Raw genomic sequence first — 27,177 nt, 5'->3', positions numbered from 1 at the left:
CCCAGCCACCACTCACCCAAACTACTACAGAGTCCCCAGCCACCACTCACAAAGCTAACACTACAGGAGTCTCCCAGCCACCACTCACAAAGCCTAACACTACAAGAGTCTCCCAGCCACCACTCACAGAGTTCTAACACTAAAGGAGTTCCCCCAGCCACCACCCCAACAAAGCCTAACACTACAAGAGTCTCCCAGCCACCACTCACAAAGCCTAACACTACAGGAGCCCTCCCAGCCAACCACTCAAAAAAGCCTAACACAAACAGGAGTCTCCCAGCCACCACTCACAAAAAGCCTAACACTACAAGAGTCTCCCAGCCACCACTCACAAAGCCTAAACACTACAAGAGTCTCCCAGCCACCACTCACAAAGCCTAACACAACAGGGGGTCTCCCAGCCACCACTCACAAAGCCTAACACTACAAGAGTCCCCCAGCCACCACTCACAAAGCCTAACACTACAAGAGTCTCCCAGCCACCACTCACAAAGCCTAACACTACAGGAGTCTCCCAGCCACCACTCACCCTAACACTACAAGAGTCTCCCAGCCACCACTCACAAAGCCTAACACTACAGGAGTCTCCCAGCCACCACTCACAAAGCCTAACACTACAGGAGTCTCCCAGCCACCACTCACAAAGCCTAACACTACAAGAGTCTCCCAGCCACCACTCACAAAGCCTAACATCTCACAGAGTCTAACACTAAAGGAGTCTCACAGCCACCACTCACCCTAACACTACAAGAGTCTCCCAGCCACCACTCACAGAGCCTAACACTACAGGAGTCTCCCAGCCACCACTCACAAAGCCTAACACTACAAGAGTCTCCCAGCCACCACTCACAAAGCCTAACATCTCACAGAGTCTAACACTAAAGGAGTCTCCCAGCCACCACTCACCCTAACACTACAAGAGTCTCCCAGCCACCACTCACAGAGTCTAACACTAAAGGAGTCTCACACAAAGAACTCTTAAGAAGGAGTCTCCTCTGTACCCCTTGTGATTCCCCCAATTCTTACCTACCCAACGTAAGGTTAGGCATTACCCTGTGGCAGCAAAGTTGGCCCAAAGGGTGGTGACAATGTTCCTCAGCCGGACATCTTTTGGGGCCCTCATTATCCTAAGGCGCTCCGTCGGCTGCAGGAGAGGACCCCCAGTGAACAGGTAGTAGAGGTCATCACCATGGAACACCCCTGGAGACAGGCAGGCCAGATGTAAGGTGTGAGGGAGGTAGCTATAAAGGGGGAGGAGGAGGGAATCATACCACTCTGGCCAAGATGATTAAGTATAATAATAATAATAATAATAATAATAATAATAATAATAATAATGATAATAATAATAATAATAATAATAATAACAATAATGATAATGATAATAATAATAATGATAATAACGGTAATAACAATATAGAAAATAATAATAATAATAATAAATAATAATAATAATAATAATAATAGTAATAATAATAATAATAATAATAATAATAATAATAATAATAATAATAACAACAACAACAACAACAACAACAACAACAATAATAATAATAATAATAATAATAATGATAATGATAATGATAATGATAATAATGATAATAACGGTAATAACAATATAGAAAATAATAATAATAATAATAAATAATAATAATAATAATAATAATAATAGTAATAATAATAATAATGATAACAACAGCGGATGGAACCATGGAAGCGGAAGTGGATCATAGGGTGGGGGAGGGGGCGAAAATTCTGGGGGCCTTGAAGAATGTGTGGAAGTCGAGAACATTATCTCGGAAAGCAAAAATGGGTATGTTTGAAGGAATAGTGGTTCCAACAATGTTGTATGGTTGTGAGGCGTGGGCTATGGATAGAGTTGTGCGCAGGAGGATGGATGTGCTGGAAATGAGATGTTTGAGGACAATGTGTGGTGTGAGGTGGTTTGATCGAGTGAGTAACGTAAGGGTAAGAGAGATGTGTGGAAATAAAAAGAGCGTGGTTGAGAGAGCAGAAGAGGGTGTTTTGAAGTGGTTTGGGCACATGGAGAGAATGAGTGAGGAAAGATTGACCAAGAGGATATATGTGTCGGAGGTAGAGGGAACGAGGAGAAGAGGGAGACCAAATTGGAGGTGGAAAGATGGAGTGAAAAAGATTTTGTGTGATCGGGGCCTGAACATGCAGGAGGGTGAAAGGAGGGCAAGGAATAGAGTGAATTGGAGCGATGTGGTATACCGGGGTTGACGTGCTGTCAGTGGATTGAATCAAGGCATGTGAAGCGTCTGGGGTAAACCATGGAAAGTTGTGTAGGTATGTATACTTGCGTGTGTGGACGTATGTATATACATGTGTATGGGGGGGGGTTGGGCCATTTCTTTTCGTCTGTTTCCTTGCGCTACCTCGCAAACGCGGGAGACAGCGACAAAGTATAATAAAAAAAAAATAAAAAATAAACAACAACAACAATATTAATAATAAAAATGATAATAATAATAATAATAATAATAATAATAATAATAATAATAATAATAATAATAATGATAATAATAATAATAATAATAATAATAAGGCAGCAAGTATGAATATCTACATGTGTATATATCTATATGTCCGAGTACGTATATGTATGTATACGTTGAAATGTAAAGGTGTGTATATATGCGTGTGTGTGCGTTTATCAATATACATGTGTATGTGGGTAGGTTGGGACATTCTTTTGTCTGTTTCCTTGCGCTATCTCGCTGACGCGGGAGACAGCGACAAAGTTTAATATATATATATATATATATATATATATATATATATATATATATATATATATATATATATATATATATATGCTATTGACGTTTGTGTAAATAAATTATACATTTCCTTTTTCCATAGCCAGAGGTTGAACCACTGTGTGACATTCATTTTTTTATTCATTTCAAGCTAGAATTTTCAGTTTTCTAAATTGTTTCTTACATTTTTCATATGTATATATATGTATGTGTGTGTGTGTGTGTGTGTGTGTGTGTGTGTGTGTGTGTGTGTGTATATATATGTGCGTATGTATGTGTATGTGTGTCTATGTGTATATGTATATTTATTTTATTTCATTTTATTATACTTTGTCGCTGTCTCCCGCGTTTGCGAGGTAGCGCAAGGAAACAGACGAAAGAAATGGCCCAACCCCCCCCCCCCCCCCATACACATGTATATACATACGTCCACACACGCAAATATACATACCTACACAGCTTTCCATGGTTTACCCCAGACGCTTCACATGCCCTGCTTCAATCCACTGACAGCACGTCAACCCCGGTATACCACATCGCTCCAATTCACTCTATTCCTTGCCCTCCTTTCACCCTCCTGCATGTTCAGGCCCCGATCACACAAAATCTTTTTCACTCCATCTTTCCACCTCCAATTTGGTCTCCCTCTTCTCCTTGTTCCCTCCACCTCCGACACATATATCCTCTTGGTCAATCTTTCCTCACTCATCCTCTCCATGTGCCCAAACCACTTCAAAACACCCTCTTCTGCTCTCTCAACCACGCTCTTTTTATTTCCACACATCTCTCTTACCCTTACGTTACTCACTCGACCAAACCACCTCACACCACACATTGTCCTCAAACATCTCATTTCCAGCACATCCATCCTCCTGCGCACAACTCTATCCATAGCCCACGCCTCGCAACCATACACCATTGTTGGAACCACTATTCCTTCAAACATACCCATTTTTGCTTTCCGAGATGATGTTCTCGACTTCCACACATTCTTCAAGGCCCCCAGGATTTTCGCCCCCTCCCCCACCCTATGATCCACTTCCGCTTCCATGGTTCCATCCGCTGCCAGAGATCCACTCCCAGATATCTAAAACACTTCACTTCCTCCAGTTTTTCTCCATTCAAACTCACCTCCCAATTGACTTGAACCTCAACCCTACTGTACCTAATAACCTTGCTCTTATTCACATTTACTCTTAACTTTCTTCTTCCACACACTTTTCCAAACTCAGTCACCAGCTTCTGCAGTTTCTCACATGAATCAGCCACCAGCGCTGTATCATCAGCGAACAACAACTGACTCACTTCACAAGCTCTCTCATCCCCAACATACTTCATACTTGCCCCTCTTTCCAAAACTCTTGCATTTACCTCCCTAACAACCCCATCCATAAACAAATTAAACAACCATGGAGACATCACACACCCCTGCCGCAAACCTACATTCACTGAGAACCAATCACTTTCCTCTCTTCCTACACGTACACAGTGTACAGAAGTACAGAAGTGGTAGAGGATGTGTGGATCAGGTGTTTGCTTTGAAGAATGTATGTGAGAAATACTTAGAAAAGCAAATGGATTTGTATGTAGCATTTATGGATCTGGAGAAGGCATATGATAGAGTTGATAGAGATGCTCTGTGGAAGGTATTAAGAATATATGGTGTGGGAGGAAAGTTGTTAGAAGCAGTGAAAAGTTTTTATCGAGGATGTAAGGCATGTGTGTATATGTATATATATATGTATATTATCCCTGGGGATAGGGGTGAAAGAATACTTCCCACGTATTCCTCGCGTGTCGTAGAAAGCGACTAGAGGGGACGGGAGCGGGGGGCCAGAAATCCTCCCCTCCTTGTATTAACTTTCTAAAATGGGAAACAGAAGGAGTCACGCGGGGAGTGCTCATCCTCCTCGAAGGCTCAGAGTGGGGTGCCTAAATGTGTGTGGATGTAACCAAGATGTGAAAAAAGGAGAGATAGGTAGTATGTTTGAGGAAAGGAACCTGGATGTTTTGGCTCTGAGTGAAACGAAGCTCAAGGGTAAAGGGGAAGAGTGGTTTGGGAATGTCTGGGGAGTAAAGTCAGGGGTTAGTGAGAGGACAAGAGCAAGGGAAGGAGTAGCAATACTCCTGAAACAGGAGTTGTGGGAGTATGTGATAGAATGTAAGAAAGTAAATTCTCGGTTAATATGGGTAAAACTGAAAGTTGATGGAGAGAGGTGGGTGATTATTGGTGCATATGCACCCGGGCATGAGAAGAAAGATCAAGAGAGGCAAGTGTTTTGGGAGCAGCTGAATGAGTGTGTTAGTGGTTTTGATGCACGAGACCGGGTTATAGTGATGGGTGATTTGAATGCAAAGGTGAGTAATGTGGCAGTTGAGGGAATAATTGGTATACATGGGGTGTTCAGTGTTGTAAATGGAAATGGTGAAGAGCTTGTAGATTTATGTGCTGAAAAAGGACTGATGATTGGGAATACCTGGTTTAAAAAGCGAGATATACATAAGTATACTTATGTAAGTAGGAGAGATGGCCAGAGAGCGTTATTGGATTACGTGTTAATTGACAGGCGTGCGAAAGAGAGACTTTTGGATGTTAATGTGCTGAGAGGTGCAACTGGAGGGATGTCTGATCATTATCTTGTGGAGGCTAAGGTGAAGATTTGTATGGGTTTTCAGAAAAGAAGAGTGAATGTTGGGGTGAAGAGGGTGGTGAGAGTAAGTGAGCTTGGGAAGGAGACCTGTGTGAGGAAGTACCAGGAGGGACTGAGTACAAAATGGAAAAAGGTGAGAACAATGGAAGTAAGGGGAGTGGGGGAGGAATGGGATGTATTTAGGGAATCAGTGATGGATTGCGCAAAAGATGCTTGTGGCATGAGAAGAGTGGGAGGTGGGTTGATTAGAAAGGGTAGTGAGTGGTGGGATGAAGAAGTAAGAGTATTAGTGAAAGAGAAGAGAGAGGCATTTGGACGATTTTTGCAGGGAAAAAATGAAATTGAGTGGGAGATGTATAAAAGAAAGAGACAGGAGGTCAAGAGAAAGGTGCAAGAGGTGAAAAAAAGGGCAAATGAGAGTTGGGGTGAGAGAGTATCATTAAATTTTAGGGAGAATAAAAAGATGTTCTGGAAGGAGGTAAATAAAGTGCGTAAGACAAGGGAGCAAATGGGAACTTCAGTGAAGGGCGCAAATGGGGAGGTGATAACAAGTAGTGGTGATGTGAGAGGGAGATGGAGTGAGTATTTTGAAGGTTTGTTGAATGTGTTTCATGATAGAGTGGCAGATATAGGGTGTTTTGGTCGAGGTGGTGTGCAAAGTGAGAGGGTTAGGGAAAATGATTTGGTAAACAGAGAAGAGGTAGTGAAAGCTTTGCGGAAGATGAAAGCCGCCAAGGCAGCAGGTTTGGATGGTATTGCAGTGGAATTTATTAAAAAAAGGGGGTGACTGTATTACTGACTGGTTGGTAAGGTTATTTAATGTATGTATGACTCATGGTGAGGTGCCTGAGGATTGGCGGAATGCGTGCATAGTGCCATTGTACAAAGGCAAAGGGGATAAGAGTGAGTGCTCAAATTACAGAGGTATAAGTTTGTTGAGTATTCCTGGTAAATTATATGGGAGGGTATTGATTGAGAGGGTGAAGGCATGTACAGAGCATCAGATTGGGGAAGAGCAGTGTGGTTTCAGAAGTGGTAGAGGATGTGTGGATCAGGTGTTTGCTTTGAAGAATGTATGTGAGAAATACTTAGAAAAGCAAATGGATTTGTATGTAGCATTTATGGATCTGGAGAAGGCATATGATAGAGTTGATAGAGATGCTCTGTGGAAGGTATTAAGAATATATGGTGTGGGAGGCAAGTTGTTAGAAGCAGTGAAAAGTTTTTATCGAGGATGTAAGGCATGTGTACGTGTAGGAAGAGAGGAAAGTGATTGGTTCTCAGTGAATGTAGGTTTGCGGCAGGGGTGTGTGATGTCTCCATGGTTGTTTAATTTGTTTATGGATGGGGTTGTTAGGGAGGTAAATGCAAGAGTTTTGGAAAGAGGGGCAAGTATGAAGTCTGTTGGGGATGAGAGAGCTTGGGAAGTGAGTCAGTTGTTGTTCGCTGATGATACAGCGCTGGTGGCTGATTCATGTGAGAAACTGCAGAAGCTGGTGACTGAGTTTGGTAAAGTGTGTGGAAGAAGAAAGTTAAGAGTAAATGTGAATAAGAGCAAGGTTATTAGGTACAGTAGGGTTGAGGGTCAAGTCAATTGGGAGGTGAGTTTGAATGGAGAAAAACTGGAGGAAGTGAAGTGTTTTAGATATCTGGGAGTGGATCTGGCAGCGGATGGAACCATGGAAGCGGAAGTGGATCATAGGGTGGGGGAGGGGGCGAAAATTCTGGGGCCTTGAAGAATGTGTGGAAGTCGAGAACATTATCTCGGAAAGCAAAAATGGGTATGTTTGAAGGAATAGTGGTTCCAACAATGTTGTATGGTTGCGAGGCGTGGGCTATGGATAGAGTTGTGCGCAGGAGGATGGATGTGCTGGAAATGAGATGTTTGAGGACAATGTGTGGTGTGAGGTGGTTTGATCGAGTGAGTAACGTAAGGGTAAGAGAAATGTGTGGAAATAAAAAGAGCGTGGTTGAGAGAGCAGAAGAGGGTGTTTTGAAGTGGTTTGGGCACATGGAGAGGATGAGTGAGGAAAGATTGACCAAGAGGATATATGTGTCGGAGGTGGAGGGAACAAGGAGAAGAGGGAGACCAAATTGGAGGTGGAAAGATGGAGTGAAAAAGATTTTGTGTGATCGGGGCCTGAACATGCAGGAGGGTGAAAGGAGGGCAAGGAATAGAGTGAATTGGAGCGATGTGGTATACCGGGGTTGACGTGCTGTCAGTGCATTGAATCAAGGCATGTGAAGCGTCTGGGGTAAGCCATGGAAAGCTGTGTAGGTATGTATATTTGCGTGTGTGGACGTATGTATATACATGTGTATGGGGGGGTTGGGCCATTTCTTTCGTCTGTTTCCTTGCGCTACCTCGCAAACGCGGGAGACAGCGACAAAGTATAATAAAAAAAAATAAAACATCTCAATGTACACATATATATATACACACACAGACATATACATATATACACATGTACATAATTCATACTGTCTGTCTTTATTTGTTCCCATCGCCACCTTGCCACACATGGAATAACAACCCCCTCCCCCCTCATGTGTGCGAGGTAGCGCTAGGAAAAGATAACAAAGGCCCCATTCGTTCACACTCAGTCTCTAGCTGTCATGTAATAATGCAACGAAACCACAGCTCCCTTTCCACATCCAGGCCCCACACACTTTGCATGGTTTACCCCAGACACTTCACATGCCCTGGTTCAATCCATTGACAGCACGTCGACCCCGGTATACCACATCGTTCCAATTCACTCTATTCCTTGCACGCCTTTCACCCTCCTGCATGTTCAGGCCCCGATCACTCAAAATCTTTTTCACTCCATCTTTCCACCCCCAATTTGGTCTCCCACTTCTCCTCGTTCCCTCCACCTCTGACACATATATCCTCTTGGTCAATCTTTCCTCACTCATTCTCTCCATGTGACCAAACCATTTCAAAACACCCTCTTCTGCTCTCTCAACCACGCTCTTTTTATTTCCACACATCTCTCTCACCCTTACGTTACTCACTCGATCAAACCACCTCACACCACACATTGTCCTCAAACATCTCATTTCCAGCACATCCATCCTCCTGCGCACAACTCTATCCATAGCCCACGCCTCGCAACCATACAACATTGTAGGAACCACTATTCCTTCAAACATACCCATTTTTGCTTTCCGAGATAATGTTCTCGACTTCCAAACATTCTTTAAGGCTCCCAGAATTTTCGCCCCCTCCCCCACCCTATGATTCACTTCCGCTTCCATGGTTCCATCCGCTGCCAGATCCACTCCCAGATATCTAAAACACTTTACTTCCTCCAGTTTTGCTCCATTCAAACTTACCTCCCAATTGACTTGACCCTCAACCCTACTGTACCTAATAACCTTGCTCTTATTCACATTTACTCTTAACTTTCTTCTTTCACACACTTTACCAAACTCAGTCACCAGCTTCTGCAGTTTCTTACATGAATCATCCACCAGCGCTGTATCATCAGCGAACAACAACTGACTCACTTCCCAAGCTCTCTCATCCAGAACAGACTGCATACTTGCCCCTCTTTCCAAAACTCTTTCATTCACCTCCCTCACAACCCCATCCATAAACAAATTAAACAACCATGGAGACATCACACACCCCTGCCGCAAACCTGCATTCACTGAGAACCAATCACTTTCCTCTCTTCCTACACGTACACATGCCTTACATCCTCGATAAAAACTTTTCACTGCTTCTAACAACTTGCCTCCCACACCATATATTCTTAAAACCTTCCACAGAGCATCTCTATCAACTCTATCATATGCCTTCTCCAGATCCATAAATGCTACATACAAATCCATTTGTTTTTCTAAATATTTCTCACATACATTCTTCAAAGCAAACACCTGATCCACATATCCTCTACCACTTATGAAACCACACTGCTCTTCCCCAATCTGATGCTCTGTACACGCCTTCACCCTCTCAATCAATACCCTCCCATATAATTTACCAGGAATACTCAACAAACTTATGCCTCTGTAATTTGAGCACTCACTCTTATCCCCTTTGCCTTTGTACAATGGCACTATGCAAGCATTCCGTCAATCCTCAGGCACCTCACCATGAATCATACATACATTAAATAACCTTACCAACCAGTCAACAATACAGTCACCCCCTTTTTTAATAAATTCCACTGCAATACCATCCAAACCTGCACGCCTTTCACCCTCCTGCATGTTCAAGCCCCGATCACTCAAAATCTTTTTCACTCCATCTTTCCAATAATATATATATATATATATATATATATATATATATATATATATATATATATATATATATATATATATATATATATATATATATATATATATGGTGTAGGAGGCAAGTTGTTAGAAGCAGTGAAAAGTTTTTATCGAGGATGTAAGGCATGTGTACGTGTAGGAAGAGAGGAAAGTGATTGGTTCTCAGTGATTGTAGGTTTGCGGCAGGGGTGTGTGATGTCTCCATGGTTGTTTAATTTGTTTATGGATGGGGTTGTTAGGGAGGTGAATGCAAGAGTTTTGGAAAGAGGGGCAAGTATGAAGTCTGTTGGGGATGAGAGAGCTTGGGAAGTGAGTGAGTTGTTGTTCGCTGATGATACAGCGCTGGTGGCTGATTCATGTGAGAAACTGCAGAAGCTGGTGACTGAGTTTGGTAAAGTGTGTGAAAGAAGAAAGTTAAGAGTAAATGTGAATAAGAGCAAGGTTATTAGGTACAGTAGGGTTGAGGGTCAAGTCAATTGGGAGGTGAGTTTGAATGGAGAAAAACTGGAGGAAGTGAAGTGTTTTAGATATCTGGGAGTGGATCTGGCAGCGGATGGAAACATGGAAGCGGAAGTGGATCATAGGGTGGGGGATGGGGCGAAAATTCTCGGAGCCTTGAAGAATGTGTGGAAGTCGAGAACATTATCTCGGAAAGCAAAAATGGGTATGTTTGAAGGAATAGTGGTTCCAACAATGTTGTATGGTTGCGAGGCGTGGACTATGGATAGAGTTGTGCGCAGGAGGATGGATGTGCTGGAAATGAGATGTTTGAGGACAATGTGTGGTGTGAGGTGGTTTGATCGAGTAAGTAACGTAAGGGTAAGAGAGATGTGTGGAAATAAAAAGAGCGTGGTTGAGAGAGCAGAAGAGGGTGTTTTGAAATGGTTTGGTCACATGGAGAGAATGAGTGAGGAAAGATTGACCAAGAGGATATATGTGTCGGAGGTGGAGGGAACGAGGAGAAGAGGGAGACCAAATTGGAGGTGGAAAGATGGAGTGAAAAAGATTTTGTGTGATCGGGGCCTGAACATGCAGGAGGGTGAAAGGAGGGCAAGGAATAGAGTGAATTGGAGCGATGTGGTATACCGGGGTTGACGTGCTGTCAGTGGATTGAATCAAGGCATCTGAAGCGTCTGGGGTAAACCATGGAAAGCCGTGTACGTATGAATATTTGCGTGTGTGGACGTATGTATATACATGTGTATGGGGGTGGGTTGGGCCATTTCTTTCGTCTGTTTCCTTGCGCTACCTCGCAAACGCGGGAGACAGCGGCAAAAAAAAAAAAAAATATGTATATATATATATATATATATATATATATATATATATATATATATATATATATATATATATATTTTTTTTTTTTTTTTTTGCCTTGTCGCTTGGTCAATCTTTCCTCACTCATTCTCTCCATGTGCCCAAACCATTTCAAAACACCCTCTTCTGCTCTCTCAACCACGCTCTTTTTATTTCCACACATCTCTCTCACCCTTACGTTACTTACTCGATCAAACCACCTCACACCACACATTGTCCTCAAACATCTCATTTCCAGCACATCCATCCTCCTGCGCACAACTCTATCCATAGCCCACGCCTCGCAACCATACAACATTGTTGGAACCACTATTCCTTCAAACATACCCATTTTTGCTTTCCGAGATAATGTTCTCGACTTCCACACATTCTTCAAGGCCCCCAGAATTTTCGCCCCCTCCCCCACCCTATGATCCACTTCCGCTTCCATTGTTCCATCCGCTGCCAGATCCACTCCCAGATATCTAAAACACATTACTTCCTCCAGTTTTTCTCCATTCAAACTTACCTCCCAATTGACTTGACTCTCAACCCTACTGTACCTAATAACCTTGCTCTTGCACTGTAACCATGAGGTAAGCTGAACCCAAGGACTGTCCACTGTAACCATGAGGTAAGCAAGCTGAACCCAAGGACTGTCCACTGTAACCATGAGGTAAGCAAGCTGAACCCAAGGACTGTCCACTGTAACCATGAGGTAAGCAAGCTGAACCCAAGGACTGTCCACTGTAACCATGAGGTAAGCATGCTGAACCCAAGGACTGTCCACTGTAACCATGAGGTAAGCTGAACCCAAGGACTGTCCACTGTAACCATGAGGTAAGCAAGCTGAACCCAAGGACTGTCCACTGTAACCATGAGGTAAGCAAGCTGAACCCAAGGACTGTCCACTGTAACCATGAGGTAAGCATGCTGAACCCAAGGACTGTCCACTGTAACCATGAGGTAAGCTGAACCCAAGGACTGTCCACTGTAACCATGAGGTAAGCTGAACCCAAGGACTGTCCACTGTAACCATGAGGTAAGCAAGCTGAACCCAAGGACTGTCCACTGTAACCATGAGGTAAGCTGAACCCAAGGACTGTCCACTGTAACATTGTGGTCACCTCAACCCAAGGGCTATCCACTGCACATTTATAATGGTAGTTCAACACCCAAGAACTGTCTACTGTATCTCTATGTTGTTCATTCAAGCCAAGGATTGTCCACTGTAACCATGTGGTCAGCTCAACCCAAGGACAAACCACTATAGCCATTTGGTCAGTTCAACCCATGGGCTGTCTACTATACCTCTATATTGTTAGATCAACCTAGGGACTGTCTTCTGTATCTCTGTGATGACAGATCCACCCAAAGATGGTCTACTGTATCTGCTGTACTCTCTCTGTTGTTAGGTCAACCCAGGGACTATCTGTTGTACCTCTACGTTACTAGTTCAACCCAAGGACTGTCCACTGTGTCTCTATGTTGTTATGTCAACCCAGGAGTGTCTGCTGTACCTCTGTGTTGTTATATCAACCCTGGAGTGTCTGCTGTACCTCTATGTTGTTATATCAACCCAGGAGTGTCTGCTGTACCTCTGTGTTGTTATATCAACCCAGGAGTGTCTGCTGTACCTCTGTGTTGTTATATCAACCCAGGAGTGTCTGCTGTACCTCTGTGTTGTTATATCAACCCAGGAGTGTCTGCTGTACCTGTGTTGTTTTATCAACCCAGGAGTGTCTGCTGTATTTCTGTGTTGTTAGTTCAACACAAGGAATGTCTGCTGTACCTCTGTGAACTGTTAGTTCAACCCCAGGGTACTAAGCCCCTGTGTTGGTAGTTCAACCCCATGCTACTGAGCCCCTGTGTTGGTAGTTCAACCTAAGGACTGTCTGCTGTACCACTATATGACGAATGTAGAAGATTTTAATAACTATTAGCACTAATTGTTAATTGGGTTTCCTCTATCTTTTTCAGCAGCTGGTTGATAATAGTAAGAAAGATCATCAGTTTCCTATTCAATATCATCCTCAGATATACCAATACAAAAATACTTGTCTTGATTCTTTCCTTGTGAGCACAATGAATTTTCGACACAGAAACCCAACCTGCATCACCGCAGACCAGGACCAGGTGTCACATACTACAATACTGTGCTGGACATGGGGCCACATGCAGAGTAAGAAAAGGTATATGAGGTCTTCGAGTTCTATCATCCTCAACCCCTGAAGATGATGTGGATGATCCTAACACTGGCAGCCTTCATGACTTACAGTTAACAGGCCCCAAGCCCACACTACTAACCATAGTGTTGTGGGAGAATTACAAAAAACAAAAACAAAATTATGCTGAACTCACAAAAAACTGGTCCAGGTTTCATTTAATGCACTCTGAGTTTAGTCCCTTAAAGTTCAAAAGAGATTTGATATCAATCATGAAGTTTCAATTGCGAGCAAGGAGCTCAGTGAAATTTGTTAGCTCACCACACTGGTTCAGTTTACCTCATCTCCTCACACTGGTTCAGTTTACCTCATCTCCTCACACTGGTTCAATTTACCTCATCTCCTCACACTGGTTGAATTTACCTCATCTCCTCACACTGGTTCAATTTACCTTATCTCCTCACACTGGTTCAATTTACCTCATCTCCTCACACTGGTTCAATTTACCTCATCTCCTCACACTGGTTCAGTTTACCTCATCTCCTCACACTGGTTCAATTTACCTTATCTCCTCACACTGGTTCAGTTTACCTCATCTCCTCACACTGGTTCAATTTACCTTATCTCCTCACACTGGTTCAGTTTACCTCATCTCCTCACACTGGTTCAGTTTACCTTATCTCCTCACACTGGTTCAATTTACCTCATCTCCTCACACTGGTTCAGTTTACCTCATCTCCTCACACTGGTTCAATTTACCTTATCTCCTCACACTGGTTCAATTTACCTCATCTCCTCACACTGGTTCAATTTACCTCATCTCCTCACACTGGTTCAGTTTACCTCATCTCCTCACACTGGTTCAATTTACCTTATCTCCTCACACTGGTTCAGTTTACCTCATCTCCTCACACTGGTTCAATTTACCTTATCTCCTCACACTGGTTCAGTTTACCTCATCTCCTCACACTGGTTCAATTTACCTCATCTCCTCACACTGGTTCAGTTTACCTCATCTCCTCACACTGGTTCAATTTACCTCATCTCCTCACACTGGTTCAGTTTACCTCATCTCCTCACACTGGTTCAATTTACCTTATCTCCTCACACTGGTTCAGTTTACCTCATCTCCTCACACTGGTTCAATTTACCTTATCTCCTCACACTGGTTCAGTTTACCTCATCTCCTCACACTGGTTCAGTTTACCTTATCTCCTCACACTGGTTCAATTTACCTCATCTCCTCACACTGGTTCAGTTTACCTCATCTCCTCACACTGGTTCAATTTACCTTATCTCCTCACACTGGTTCAATTTACCTCATCTCCTCACACTGGTTGTATTTACCTCATCTCCTCACACTGGTTCAATTTACCTCATCTCCTCACACTGGTTCAATTTACCTCATCTCCTCACACTGGTTCAGTTTACCTCATCTCCTCACACTGGTTCAATTTACCTTATCTCCTCACACTGGTTCAGTTTACCTCATCTCCTCACACTGGTTCAATTTACCTTATCTCCTCACACTGGTTCAGTTTACCTCATCTCCTCACACTGGTTCAATTTACCTCATCTCACACTGGTTCAGTTTACCTCATCTCCTCACACTGGTTCAGTTTACCTCATCTCCTCACACTGGTTCAATTTACCTCATCTCCTCACACTGGTTCAGTTTACCTCATCTCCTCACACTGGTTCAATTTACCTCATCTCCTCACACTGGTTCAATTTACCTCATCTCCTCACACTGGTTCAATTTACCTCATCTCCTCACACTGGTTCAGTTTACCTCATCTCCTCACACTGGTTCAATTTACCTCATCTCCTCACACTGGTTCAATTTACCTCATCTCCTCACACTGGTTCAATTTACCTCATCTCCTCACACTGGTTCAATTTACCTCATCTCCTCACACTGGTTCAATTTACCTCATCTCCTCACACTGGTTCAATTTACCTCATCTCCTCACACTGGTTCAATTTACCTTATCTCCTCACACTGGTTCAGTTTACCTCATCTCCTCACACTGGTTCAATTTACCTCATCTCCTCACACTGGTTCAATTTACCTCATCTCCTCACACTGGTTCAATTTACCTCATCTCCTCACACTGGTTCAATTTACCTCATCTCCTCACACTGGTTCAGTTTACCTCATCTCCTCACACTGGTTCAATTTACCTCATCTCCTCACACTGGTTCAATTTACCTCATCTCCTCACACTGGTTCAGTTTACCTCATCTCCTCACACTGGTTCAATTTACCTCATCTCCTCTCACTGGTTCAATTTACCTCATCTCCTCACACTGGTTCAATTTACCTTATCTCCTCACACTGGTTCAATTTACCTTATCTCCTCACACTGGTTCAATTTACCTCATCTCCTCACACTGGTTCAATTTACCTCATCTCCTCACACTGGTTCAATTTACCTCATCTCCTCACACTGGTTCAATTTACCTCATCTCCTCACACTGGTTCAATTTACCTCATCTCCTCACACTGGTTCAATTTACCTCATCTCCTCACACAGGTTCAATTTACCTCATCTCCTCACACTGGTTCAATTTACCTTATCTCCTCACACTGGTTCAATTTACCTCATCTCCTCACACTGGTTCAATTTACCTCATCACCTCACACTGGTCCAATTTACCTTATCTCCTCACACTGGTTCAATTTACCTCATCTCCTCACACTGGTTCAATTTACCTCATCTCCTCACACTGGTCCAATTTACCTTATCTCCTCACACTGGTTCAATTTACCTCATCTCCTCACACTGGTTCAATTTACCTCATCTCCTCACACTGGTTCAATTTACCTCATCTCCTCACACTGGTTGAATTTACCTCATCTCCTCACACTGGTTCAATTTACCTCATCTCCTCACACTGGTTCAATTTACCTTATCTCCTCACACTGGTTCAATTTACCTCATCTCCTCACACTGGTTCAATTTACCTCATCTCCTCACACTGGTTCAACTTACCTCATCTCCTCACACTGGTTCAGTTTACCTCATCTCCTCACACTGGTTCAGTTTACCTCATCTCCTCACACTGGTTCAGTTTACCTCATCTCCTCACACTGGTTCAGTTTACCTCATCTCCTCACACTGGTTCAATTTACCTTATCTCCTCACACTGGTTCAATTTACCTCATCTCCTCACACTGGTTGAATTTACCTCATCTCCTCACACTGGCTCAATTTACCTCATCTCCCCACACTGGTTGAATTTACCTCATCTCCTCACACTGGTTCAACTTACCTCATCTCCTCACACTGGTTCAGTTTACCTCATCTCCTCACACTGGTTCAATTTACCTTATCTCCTCACACTGGTTGAATTTACCTCATCTCCTCACACTGGTTGAATTTACCTCATCTCCTCACACTGGTTCAACTTACCTCATCTCCTCACACTGGTTCAGTTTACCTTATCTCCTCACACTGGTTCAATTTACCTTATCTCCTCACACTGGTTGAATTTACCTCATCTCCTCACACTGGTTGAATTTACCTCATCTCCTCACACTGGTTCAATTTACCTCATCTCCTCACACTGGTTCAACTTACCTCATCTCCTCACACTGGTTCAGTTTACCTCATCTCCTCACACTGGTTCAATTTACCTTATCTCCTCACACTGGTTCAATTTACCTTATCTCTCGTATTCTTAAAACTGGAATGAGTCTTACTTCTGCAACATGAAGGCCTTTTGTATCTAAACTTACTTTACTGGATGTAAAAAAAAATATGTGAACACTGTGACGATGACTGAAATAAAAAGTCTTCTGCGAGCCAGTTGTAACCAATCAATCAAATACTCTCTAACGGTTGAATTAGGATGATGACCCACTTGGTGCTGGTGTGGAGGCCAGGACTTACAGTGCTTCCCAACCTGCGTGTTACCAAAGTCACCCAAGGAGAGTTGGCCCCGGTACACCAGCTCATACCGGAAGGTGTTCCGTCCGTGGGCGTGTCTGGCATGAAACTTCGTCACCAAGTCGTGGCCCAGGCCAATATGCACGTCACTGTACATCTGTCGGGGAATGAAGCTGCCTGAAGTACGTGTCACTGTCATGGTGATGTGGATGTCACCATAGAGTGATGGTGATGTAAATGTCACTGTACATATGATGGTGAAGAGTCATAGTACAGGCGATGGTGAAGTGAATGTCACTGTAAAGGTGATGGTGAAGTGAATGTCACTGTATGGATGATGTTGATGTGAATGTCATTATACAGGTGATACTGATGGTGTCACTATACAGGTCATGATCTTGGTGTCACTGTACAGGTGAAGTGGATGTCACTGTACAGGTGAGGGTGATGTAGATTTAACTGTACAGGTGATGGTGATGAGGATGTCACTATACAGGTAATGGTGATGAGGATGTCACTATACAGGTGATGGTGATGAGGATGTCACTATACAGGTGAGGGTGATGTTGGTGTCGCTGTACAGGTGATGGTGATGAGGATGTCACTGTTCTAGTGACGGTGATGAGGATGTCACTGTACTGGTGACAGTGATGTAGATGTCACTGTACAGGTAATGGTGATGAGAATGTCAATGTACTGGTGATGGTGATGAGGATGTCACTGTAATGGTGATAGTGATGTAGATGTCACTGTAATGGTGATAGTGATGTAGATGTCACTGTACAGGTGATAGTGATGTAGATGCACTGTACAGGTGATAGTGATGTAGATGTCACTGTACAGGTGATGGTGATGAGGATGTCACTGTAATGGTGATAGTGATGTAGATGTCACTGTACAGGTGATGGTGATGAGGATGTCACTGTTCTAGTGATGGTGATGAGGATGTCACTGTAATGGTGATAGTGATGTAGATGTCACTGTAATGGTGATAGTGATGTAGATGTCACTGCACAGGTGATAGTGATGTAGATGTCACTGTACAGGTGATAGTGATGTAGATGTCACTGTACAGGTGATAGTGATGTAGATGTCACTGTACAGGTGATGGTGATGAGGATGTCACTGTACAGGTGATGGTGATGAGGATGTCACTGTAATGGTGATAGTGATGTAGATGTCACTGTACAGGTGATGGTGATGAGGATGTCACTGTTCTAGTGATGATGATGAGGATGTCACTGTAATGGTGATAGTGATGTAGATGTCACTGTACAGGTGATAGTGATGTAGATGTCACTGTACAGGTGACAGGGATGTAGATGTCACTGTACAGGTGATAGTAATGTAGACGTCACTGTACAGGTGATAGTGATGTAGATGTCACTGTACAGGTGATAGTAATGTAGATGTCACTGTACAGGTGATAGTGATGTAGATGTCACTGTACAGGTGATAGGGATGTAGATGTCACTGTACAGGTGATAGTAATGTAAATGTCACTGTACAGGTGATAGTAATGTAGATGTCACTGTACAGGTGATGGTGATGTAGATGTCACTGTACAGGTGATGGTGATGTAGATGTCACTGTACTGGTGAGGGTGATGTAGATGTCGCTGTATGGGTGATAGGGATGTGGACATCACTGTACAGGTGATGATGATGTGGATGTCAAGGCACAGGTGAAGGTGATGTAAAAGTCTTTGTGAGATGTGAGAGTTTGTGAGGCATGAGACTGTGAGAGGGAAGAGTTTGTGAGACATGAGTCTGCATGACAGGAAAGAGTATGTGAGGCATGAGTCTGTATGATAGGTAAGAGTATGTGAGGCATGAGTCTGTATGATAGGTAAGAGTATGTGAGGCATGAGTCTGTATGACAGGTAAGAGTATGTGAGGCATGAGTCTGTATGATAGGTAAGAGTATGTGAGGCATGAGTCTGCATGATAGATATAGAGTATGTGAGGCATGAGTCTGCATGATAGGTAAGAGTATGTGAAGCATGAGTCTGCATGATAGGTAAGAGTATGTGAGGCATGAGTCTGCATGATAGATATAGAGTATGTGAGGCATGACTCTGCATGATAGATATAGAGTATGTGAGGCATGACTCTGCATGATAGATATAGAGTATGTGAGGCATGACTCTGCATGATAGATATAGAGTATGTGAGGCATGAGTCTGCATGATAGATATAGAGTATGTGAGGCATGACTATGCATGATAGATATAGAGTATGTGAGGCATGACTATGCATGATAGATATAGAGTATGTGAGGCATGAGTCTGCATGATAGATAGAGAGTATGTGAGGCATGACTCTGCATGATAGATATAGAGTATGTGAGGCATGACTCTGCATGATAGGTAAAGATTATGTGAGGCATGAATCTACATGAGAGGAAAGGCTGTGCGAGACATGAGTCTACATGATAGGTAAAGATAACGTGAGCAATGAGTGTGCATGAGAGGGAAGAGTGAGCCATGAGTTTGAAAAACACGCGTAAGGTATGACTATGTGAGAGGTATGTCTGTGGGACTGGATTCGCTATAGAATTTAGGCTCCTATGCCATGCACTGGAGCTTCTCAGGCTATTCAGTGCTCTTAATACAGATTAAAATATTCTATCTTAGAAATTCACATAAACAAATGAAATACACATATACAAATGCATTCATATACACATGCATACATACATATACATATATGCATATATACACATTCACACAATTAAAACAGAAATCGTTAAAATTCATATCAAATACTGATTTGCTATAAAAATTCCATTAACCTGTCAATATGACATGTGTCAGCGAGCAATTCATTCATGGACCTGCCATGGAATGAATGTGGTCTACACTCCCACTTCAAATGAACTCATTCCATTCGAATGTGTCTGACCTACAAATCAGATGGTGTGACAACACGAAACCTGTCTTCCTTGACCACTTGACGTATACCTGCAGGGAGGACAACATGCACAACACTACAGTAACAGAAAGAGAGACCACGTCTTGGAAGGACATACCAACCTCGATGGACTGTGAGCACAGACAACGATGTCGTCTGTAATGAAAACGGGATTGTGTTTGGAAGACCAAAAGTGGACTGATACAGTGGGGGGGGGATGTCTATCTCCAAGGATCTCTCGCCACGTCTCTAACATCTCTAGTGCAGCAAATATATTATGAATTCAATATTTTCTTTATCGCCTTACTTCCACTGTTAATCTCCATCAATCAATAGACTCGACCATTTCCTCTAGGTTGAAACTATCTTCCCCCAAACTTTCACTTTCTCATAGTATTTTTTTACATTTTTATTATACTTGATTGCTGTTTCCTGCATCAGTAAGGTAGCACCAGGAAACACACAAACACCAATCCACTCATACACACATATATATATGTATAAATGCCCACACATGTACATAATATATATATATATATATATATATATATATATATATATATTATATATATATATATATATATATATATGGCAGCAGGTTTGGATGGTATTGCAGTGGAATTTATTAAAAAAGGGGGTGACTGTACTGTTGACTGGTTGGTAAGGTTATTTAATGTATGTATGACTCATGGTGAGGTGCCTGAGGATTGGCGGAATGTGCGCATAGTGCCATTGTACAAAGGCAAAGGGGATAAGAGTGAGTGCTCAAATTACAGAGGTATAAGTTTGTTGAGTATTCCTGGTAAATTATATGGGAGGGTATTGATTGAGAGGGTGAGGGCATGTACAGAGCATCAGATTGGGGAAGAGCAGTGTGGTTTCAGAAGTGGTAGAGGATGTGTGGATCAGGTGTTTGCTTTGAAGAATGTATGTGAGAAATACTTAGAAAAGCAAATGGATTTGTATGTAGCATTTATGGATCTGGAGAAGGCATATGATAGAGTTGATAGAGATGCTCTGTGGAAGGTATTAAGAATATATGGTGTGGGAGGAAAGTTGTTAGAAGCAGTGAAAAGTTTTTATCGAGGATGTAAGGCATGTGTACGTGTAGGAAGAGAGGAAAGTGATTGGTTCTCAGTGAATGTAGGTTTGCGGCAGGGGTGTGTGATGTCTCCATGGTTGTTTAATTTGTTTATGGATGGGGTTATTAGGGAGGTAAATGCAAGAGTTTTGGAAAGAGGGGCAAGTATGAAGTCTGTTGGGGATGAGAGAGCTTGGGAAGTGAGTCAGTTGTTGTTCGCTGATGATACAGCGCTGGTGGCTGATTCATGTGAGAAACTGCAGAAGCTGGTGACTGAGTTTGGTAAAGTGTGTGAAGAAGAAAGTTAAGAGTAAATGTGAATAAGAGCAAGGTTATTAGGTACAGTAGGGTTGAGGGTCAAGTCAATTGGGAGGTGAGTTTGAATGGAGAAAAACTGGAGGAAGTGAAGTGTTTTAGATATCTGGGAGTGGATCTGGCAGCGGATGGAACCATGGAAGCGGAAGTGGATCATAGGGTGGGGGAGGGGGCGAAAATTCTGGGGGCCTTGAAGAATGTGTGGAAGTCGAGAACATTATCTCGGAAAGCAAAAATGGGTATGTTTGAAGGAATAGTGGTTCCAACAATGTTGTATGGTTGTGAGGCGTGGGCTATGGATAGAGTTGTGCGCAGGAGGATGGATGTGCTGGAAATGAGATGTTTGAGGACAATGTGTGGTGTGAGGTGGTTTGATCGAGTGAGTAACGTAAGGGTAAGAGAGATGTGTGGAAATAAAAAGAGCGTGGTTGAGAGAGCAGAAGAGGGTGTTTTGAAGTGGTTTGGGCACATGGAGAGAATGAGTGAGGAAAGATTGACCAAGAGGATATATGTGTCGGAGGTGGAGGGAACGAGGAGAAGAGGGAGACCAAATTGGAGGTGGAAAGATGGAGTGAAAAAGATTTTGTGTGATCGGGGCCTGAACATGCAGGAGGGTGAAAGGAGGGCAAGGAATAGAGTGAATTGGAGCGATGTGGTATACCGGGGTTGACGTGCTGTCAGTGGATTGAATCAAGGCATGTGAAGCGTCTGGGGTAAACCATGGAAAGCTGTGTAGGTATGTATATTTGCGTGTGTGGACGTATGTATATACATGTGTATGGGGGGGGGGGGTTTGGGCCATTTCTTTCGTCTGTTTCCTTGCGCTACCTCGCAAACGCGGGAGACAGCGACAAAGTATAATAAAAAAAAAATAAAAAAAAAAATATATATATATATTATATATATATATATATATATATATATATATATATATATATATATATATATATATATATATATGTATGTATATATATATCTTTCTTTCTTTCTTTCTTTTAAACTATTCGCCATTTCCCGCGTTAGCGAGGTAGCGTTAAGAACAGAGGACTGGGCCTCTGAGGGAATATCCTCACCTGGCCCAATTCTCTGTTCCTTCTTTTGGAAAATTAAAAAAAAAAAAACGAGAGGGGAGGATTTCCAGCCCCCCGCTCCCTCCCCTTTTAGTCGCCTTCTACGACACGCAGGGAATACGTGGGAAGCATTCTTAATCCCCTATCCCCAGGGATAATATATATATATATATATATATATATATATATATATATATATATATATATATATATATATATATATATTATATATATATATATATATATATATATATATATATATATATATATATATATATATATATATATATATATATATATATATATATATTATCCCTGGGGATAGGGGATTAAGAATGCTTCCCACGTATTCCCTGCGTGTCGTAGAAGGCGACTAAAAGGGGAGGGAGCGGGGGGCTGGAAATCCTCCCCTCTCGGTTTTTTTTTTTTTTTTCAATTTTCCAAAAGAAGGAACAGAGAATTGGGCCAGGTGAGGGTATTCCCTCAAAGGCCCAGTCCTCTGTTCTTAACGCTACCTCGCTAATGCGGGAAATGGCGAATAGTTTGAAAGAAAAGAAAGAATATATATATATATATATATATATATATATATATATATAATATATATATATATATATATATACACCCATACACATAAATATATACACATGTACATATTCACACTCGCTTCCCTTCATCCATTCCCGGTGCCACCTCACCCCACAGGAAAGAGCATCGCCATTCCCTGCATCAGTGAGGTAGCGCCAGGAAAACAGACCAAAAAAGGCCGCATTCGTTCACACTCTGTCTCTAGTCATGTAAAAGATTGAAATTTTCTTAAATCAAGCTTTTCACCCAACTTCACCTTCCTGTGTGTGTGTGTGTGTGTGTGTGTGTGTGTGTGTGTGTGTGTGTGTGTGTGTGTGTGTGTGTGTGTGTGTGTGTGAGAGAATACCTTAGCGAGTTGTTCACTGTGAGCTTTGTCCAGGAAGACCCCTCCTAAGTAATAGTCATAGATCCTTTGTGGCAGGTTTAGTGCTTCATCTTCCTTCTCGAAGTGAAGGCTGACGGTGCCTAGTTTGGAAAAATTGGCCTCCAAACTAGTGATGAGTTGCTCTCTTGCAAACATGGCTGTGATGGGGGAAGGAAGGGAAGAAGCTTCAGTGTTAAATGATGGAAGGCTCATCTATCATCCAGGACTGATTGAAAATAAAGTATTTCAGCTGATGCCATTTATCCACAAGTATTGTATGTAGTTTCAGTGGCCACAATACAATGAGACAACTGTATCTTTCATGACCCATAAAATTCTGTTGTTCATCCCATCTATATCTTAAAGCCTCATTTTCTTATTGAGGTTGTCATAAAACACCATTCAGACTCATAGAAGAAACAGAAAGCTTCCAAGATATTAAAAGTAACCTTAGTATATAATACAAACAAACACAATGTTTACGATTTACTTTTCATTCTACATCAAATTGGAATTTTGTCAGAGCTACTTCAAATGTATCAAAATGTTAATATTTTCCTTCCTCAGAACCAGAAAAAAGGTTCAAGCAAACACTATGAGCGTTTTAAAATAATGCAGTCAGCCTCTGGGGCTTTTAAAATAAAGCAGTGAGCCAGAGCCTTACAGATACAGGACAGGAGGTACATACAAATAAAAGTAGTGAGCCAGAGCCTTACAGATACAGGACAGGAGGTACACACAAACCAAGAAAACCACCCCATGGGAACTGACCTTGAGTTATTAAGGCGCCTTCATCGAGTGTCACTCCAGCCATCAGGTCCACGTTTTTTGGTGTCGTCCCTCGTGGATTAAACTTGGACCGGGTCGTCGGAATGAAATCTCCATCGACCCGAGGAAGTGGAGACAAGTGGCAGGAATAACCATTCCGTGGCATTGGTGTGTCGTCAGTGACGAGAAATACAAGTGAGCACGAAATTGCTAGACAACTGAGATAGTAATAACTTAATGAGAGTAATGACGAACTCAGCGATAACTATCTACATTCCTAGATGATCATGATGACAGGGAGAAGCTGTACTTCATTCAAAGTCAAAGATTACAAACAAATCTACAGAGGAAAATAAAGAGAACATACAGTAACAAAGACTTTCATAGGCATTTTTCTTTCTAGAAGATTAAGAAGTAGTTCTTAAGGGTTATGTGTTATTATCATAAAAACCCCTTCAAGGCTGCACTCTAAATAGGTGAAGAAAAATTATATACACTTTTGAAGCAAGCAGTTTTACCAATGAGACGTATTCCTTTCCATCCACTGGGGAATGGTTTGGAAAGGTCTCAGGAGTAAAAGATGGGGTTGGTGAAGGACAAGAGCTAAGGAAGGAATAGCACTATTCCTGAAGCAGAAGTTGTTGAAGCTGGTAAAAAATACAAGGAAGTAAAGTCTAGACTGATGGGAGTTAAAATGAGAGTGGATGGCAAAAGAGGGCAAAACAATAGTGATTACACAATTGGCTATGATAAAAAGGTCATGAGAGACAAGAGTCTTGGGAGCAGTGAGTGTGCCAGCAGTCATGATATAAGAGACCAGTATTAGTGATGGTGATTTGAATACAAAGGTGAGTAATGTGGCAGTTGAGGTATAAACTGAAGGTATGGGGAATTCATTTTTATGAATGGAGATGGTGAACAGCTTGTGGAGTTGTGTGCTGAAAAAGGACTGGCGATTGGGAATAGGCAACTGGGAATACCTGCTTTAAAAAGAGGGACATACACAAGTATACATATGTGTGAAAGGAGAGATGGTTAGTGGGCATTTCTGGGATTACATATTAACTGAGAGGTGTGTAAAGAGATTTTTGGAGGTAATTTTGCTGAAAGGGGCAGCTGGTGGGATATCTGATCATTATCTCTTGGAGGTGCGAAGGAAGATTTGTAGAGGTTTTCTGAAAAGAGGAAACAATGTCAGGGAGAAAGAAAATGGTGAGAGATACAAAATGGTGAGAGTAAGTGAAATGGAGAAGAGACACGTGTGAAGAAATGCTAGGAGAGAGTGAGTGCAGAATGATAAAAGGTTTGAGAGCAAATGATGTGAGGGGAGTGGTTCAGGAATGGGAGGTATTAAGGAAAATAGTGTTAGCATACATGAGAGGTGCATATCACATGTGAGGCCGACTACAAAGGGCCAGTGAGTGGTGAGATGATGAAATTGCTCTGCAAGAAAAAGAGAGGCATTTGGGTAGTACTCAAGAGGAAATAGTAAAAATGATTGAAGATGTATAAAAGGAAGCAGCAGGAGGTCAAGAAGGAGTGCAGGGGTGGAAAAAGAGGGGAAATGAGTTGAGGTGAAGAGTACCAATAAACTTTAGGGAGAATAAGATGATTTTGGGAGGAGGAAAATAATGCATCACAAACAAAAGAAGAAATAGGAACATAGGTGAAGGAGAAACAGGGAAGAAGTAACAGCTTGTGATAAAGTGAGAAGATGGATGAGAATCTTGAAGGACTGTTGAATGTGTTTTGATGATAGAGTGGAAGAAAGTAGGTGTTTTGGGTTGGGGTGGTATGTGAAGAAAGAGTCACGGAGAGAGCCTACATGAAAAGGGAAGTGTGAAAACCTTAAAGAGCTGCTAGAGTGGAAGGTATTGCAGTGAGTTTATTGAGAAATGAGTGACTGCGTTCCTTATTGGTTGGTAAGGATTTTCAGCGCATATGTGGATCATGGTGAGGTGCCTGAAAATTGAGAGAATGCATATGTAGTACCCCGTACAGGCAAGGATGATAAGAGTGGTCAAACTACAGAGGTGCAAGTTTGATGAATGTATCTGGTTGATTGTACGGAAAGTAGTGATTGAAGGGTGCATTGGGGAGGTACAGTGTGGTTTCAGGATGCTAAAGGATGTATGGATTAGGCTTTGCTTTAAAGAAAGTTGAAGAATATACAGTGGGGAAGGAAAGCTGCAAGAAACAGTTCAGAAATTTTTATCAAGGGTGTAAGGCATGTGTATCAGTAGGAAGAGAGGAGAGAAATGGTCCCAAGTAAAAGTTGGGCTGCAGAAGGAGTGTGATGTCACTTTGGGTTTTTAAACTGTTTATGGGTGGGGTGGTGAGGGAGGGAAATGAGTCCTGGAGAGAGGGGCAAGTATGCAGTCTGTGGGGGATGAGAGGGCATACGAAGTCAGTTGTTGTTTGCCGATGATTTGATACAGCACTGGTGGCAGATTCAAGTGAGAAACTGCAGAAGTTGGCGACTGAGTTTAGAAAAGTGTGTGAAAGGAAGAAGTTGACTGTAAATGTTAATAAAAGTAAGGCTATTAGGTATAGCAGGGTTAAAGGACGAGACAGTTGGGATGAGAGTTTGAATGGTGAAAATTGGAGGAAGTGAAGTATTCTAAGTGCCTGGGAGTGGACATGACAGGAATGGAACCAGCAGAAGTGAGTCGCAGAGTGGGTGAGAGTGCAAAGATTCTAGGGTGCTGAAGAAAGCGTAAAAAAGGGGAGACTGTTATCTGGAAAAGCAAAAATGGGTATGTTGAAGGAACAGAAGTCCAGCAAAGTTACATGGACATGAGGCATCGGCTACAGATAGGGTTGTACGAAGGATGGTGTATGTGTTGGGAAAATTTTAATGTTTGAGGACCATATGTGGTGCAAGGTGGTTTGATCAAGTAAGGAAAGAATAAGAGACATGTGTGGTTTAATATAAACCATACAACAACATCAGGGCTACTCTACCTTTTAAACTTACAAAATTTCTGCCCTCCCAAATAAC

At 42.3% G+C, this 27,177-nt stretch overlaps 2 protein-coding genes across 2 annotated transcripts in view; one reads left to right on the top strand and one right to left on the bottom strand.

Annotated features, from left to right (window-relative positions):
* The window catches only part of LOC139753341 (uncharacterized), a 397,831-nt gene that overhangs the window by 70,193 nt on the left and 300,461 nt on the right, over nucleotides 1-27,177 (top strand). The window lies entirely within an intron of this gene.
* LOC139753084 (juvenile hormone esterase-like) lies at nucleotides 1,033-24,253 on the bottom strand. The gene is made up of 4 exons (XM_071669170.1): nucleotides 24,180-24,253; nucleotides 23,391-23,566; nucleotides 17,082-17,235; nucleotides 1,033-1,200 (listed from the first exon to the last, which is right to left on the bottom strand). The coding sequence occupies exons 1-4, from the start codon at nucleotides 24,220-24,222 to the stop codon at nucleotides 1,049-1,051; spliced, it is 525 nt and encodes a 174-aa protein (XP_071525271.1). The 5' UTR covers nucleotides 24,223-24,253; the 3' UTR covers nucleotides 1,033-1,048.

This window comes from Panulirus ornatus, chromosome 14 (genome assembly GCF_036320965.1).
Source record: "Panulirus ornatus isolate Po-2019 chromosome 14, ASM3632096v1, whole genome shotgun sequence".
In the NCBI taxonomy this organism is placed as follows: Eukaryota; Metazoa; Arthropoda; class Malacostraca; order Decapoda; family Palinuridae; genus Panulirus; species Panulirus ornatus.
This window is presented reverse-complemented; position numbering and strand designations above follow the sequence as displayed.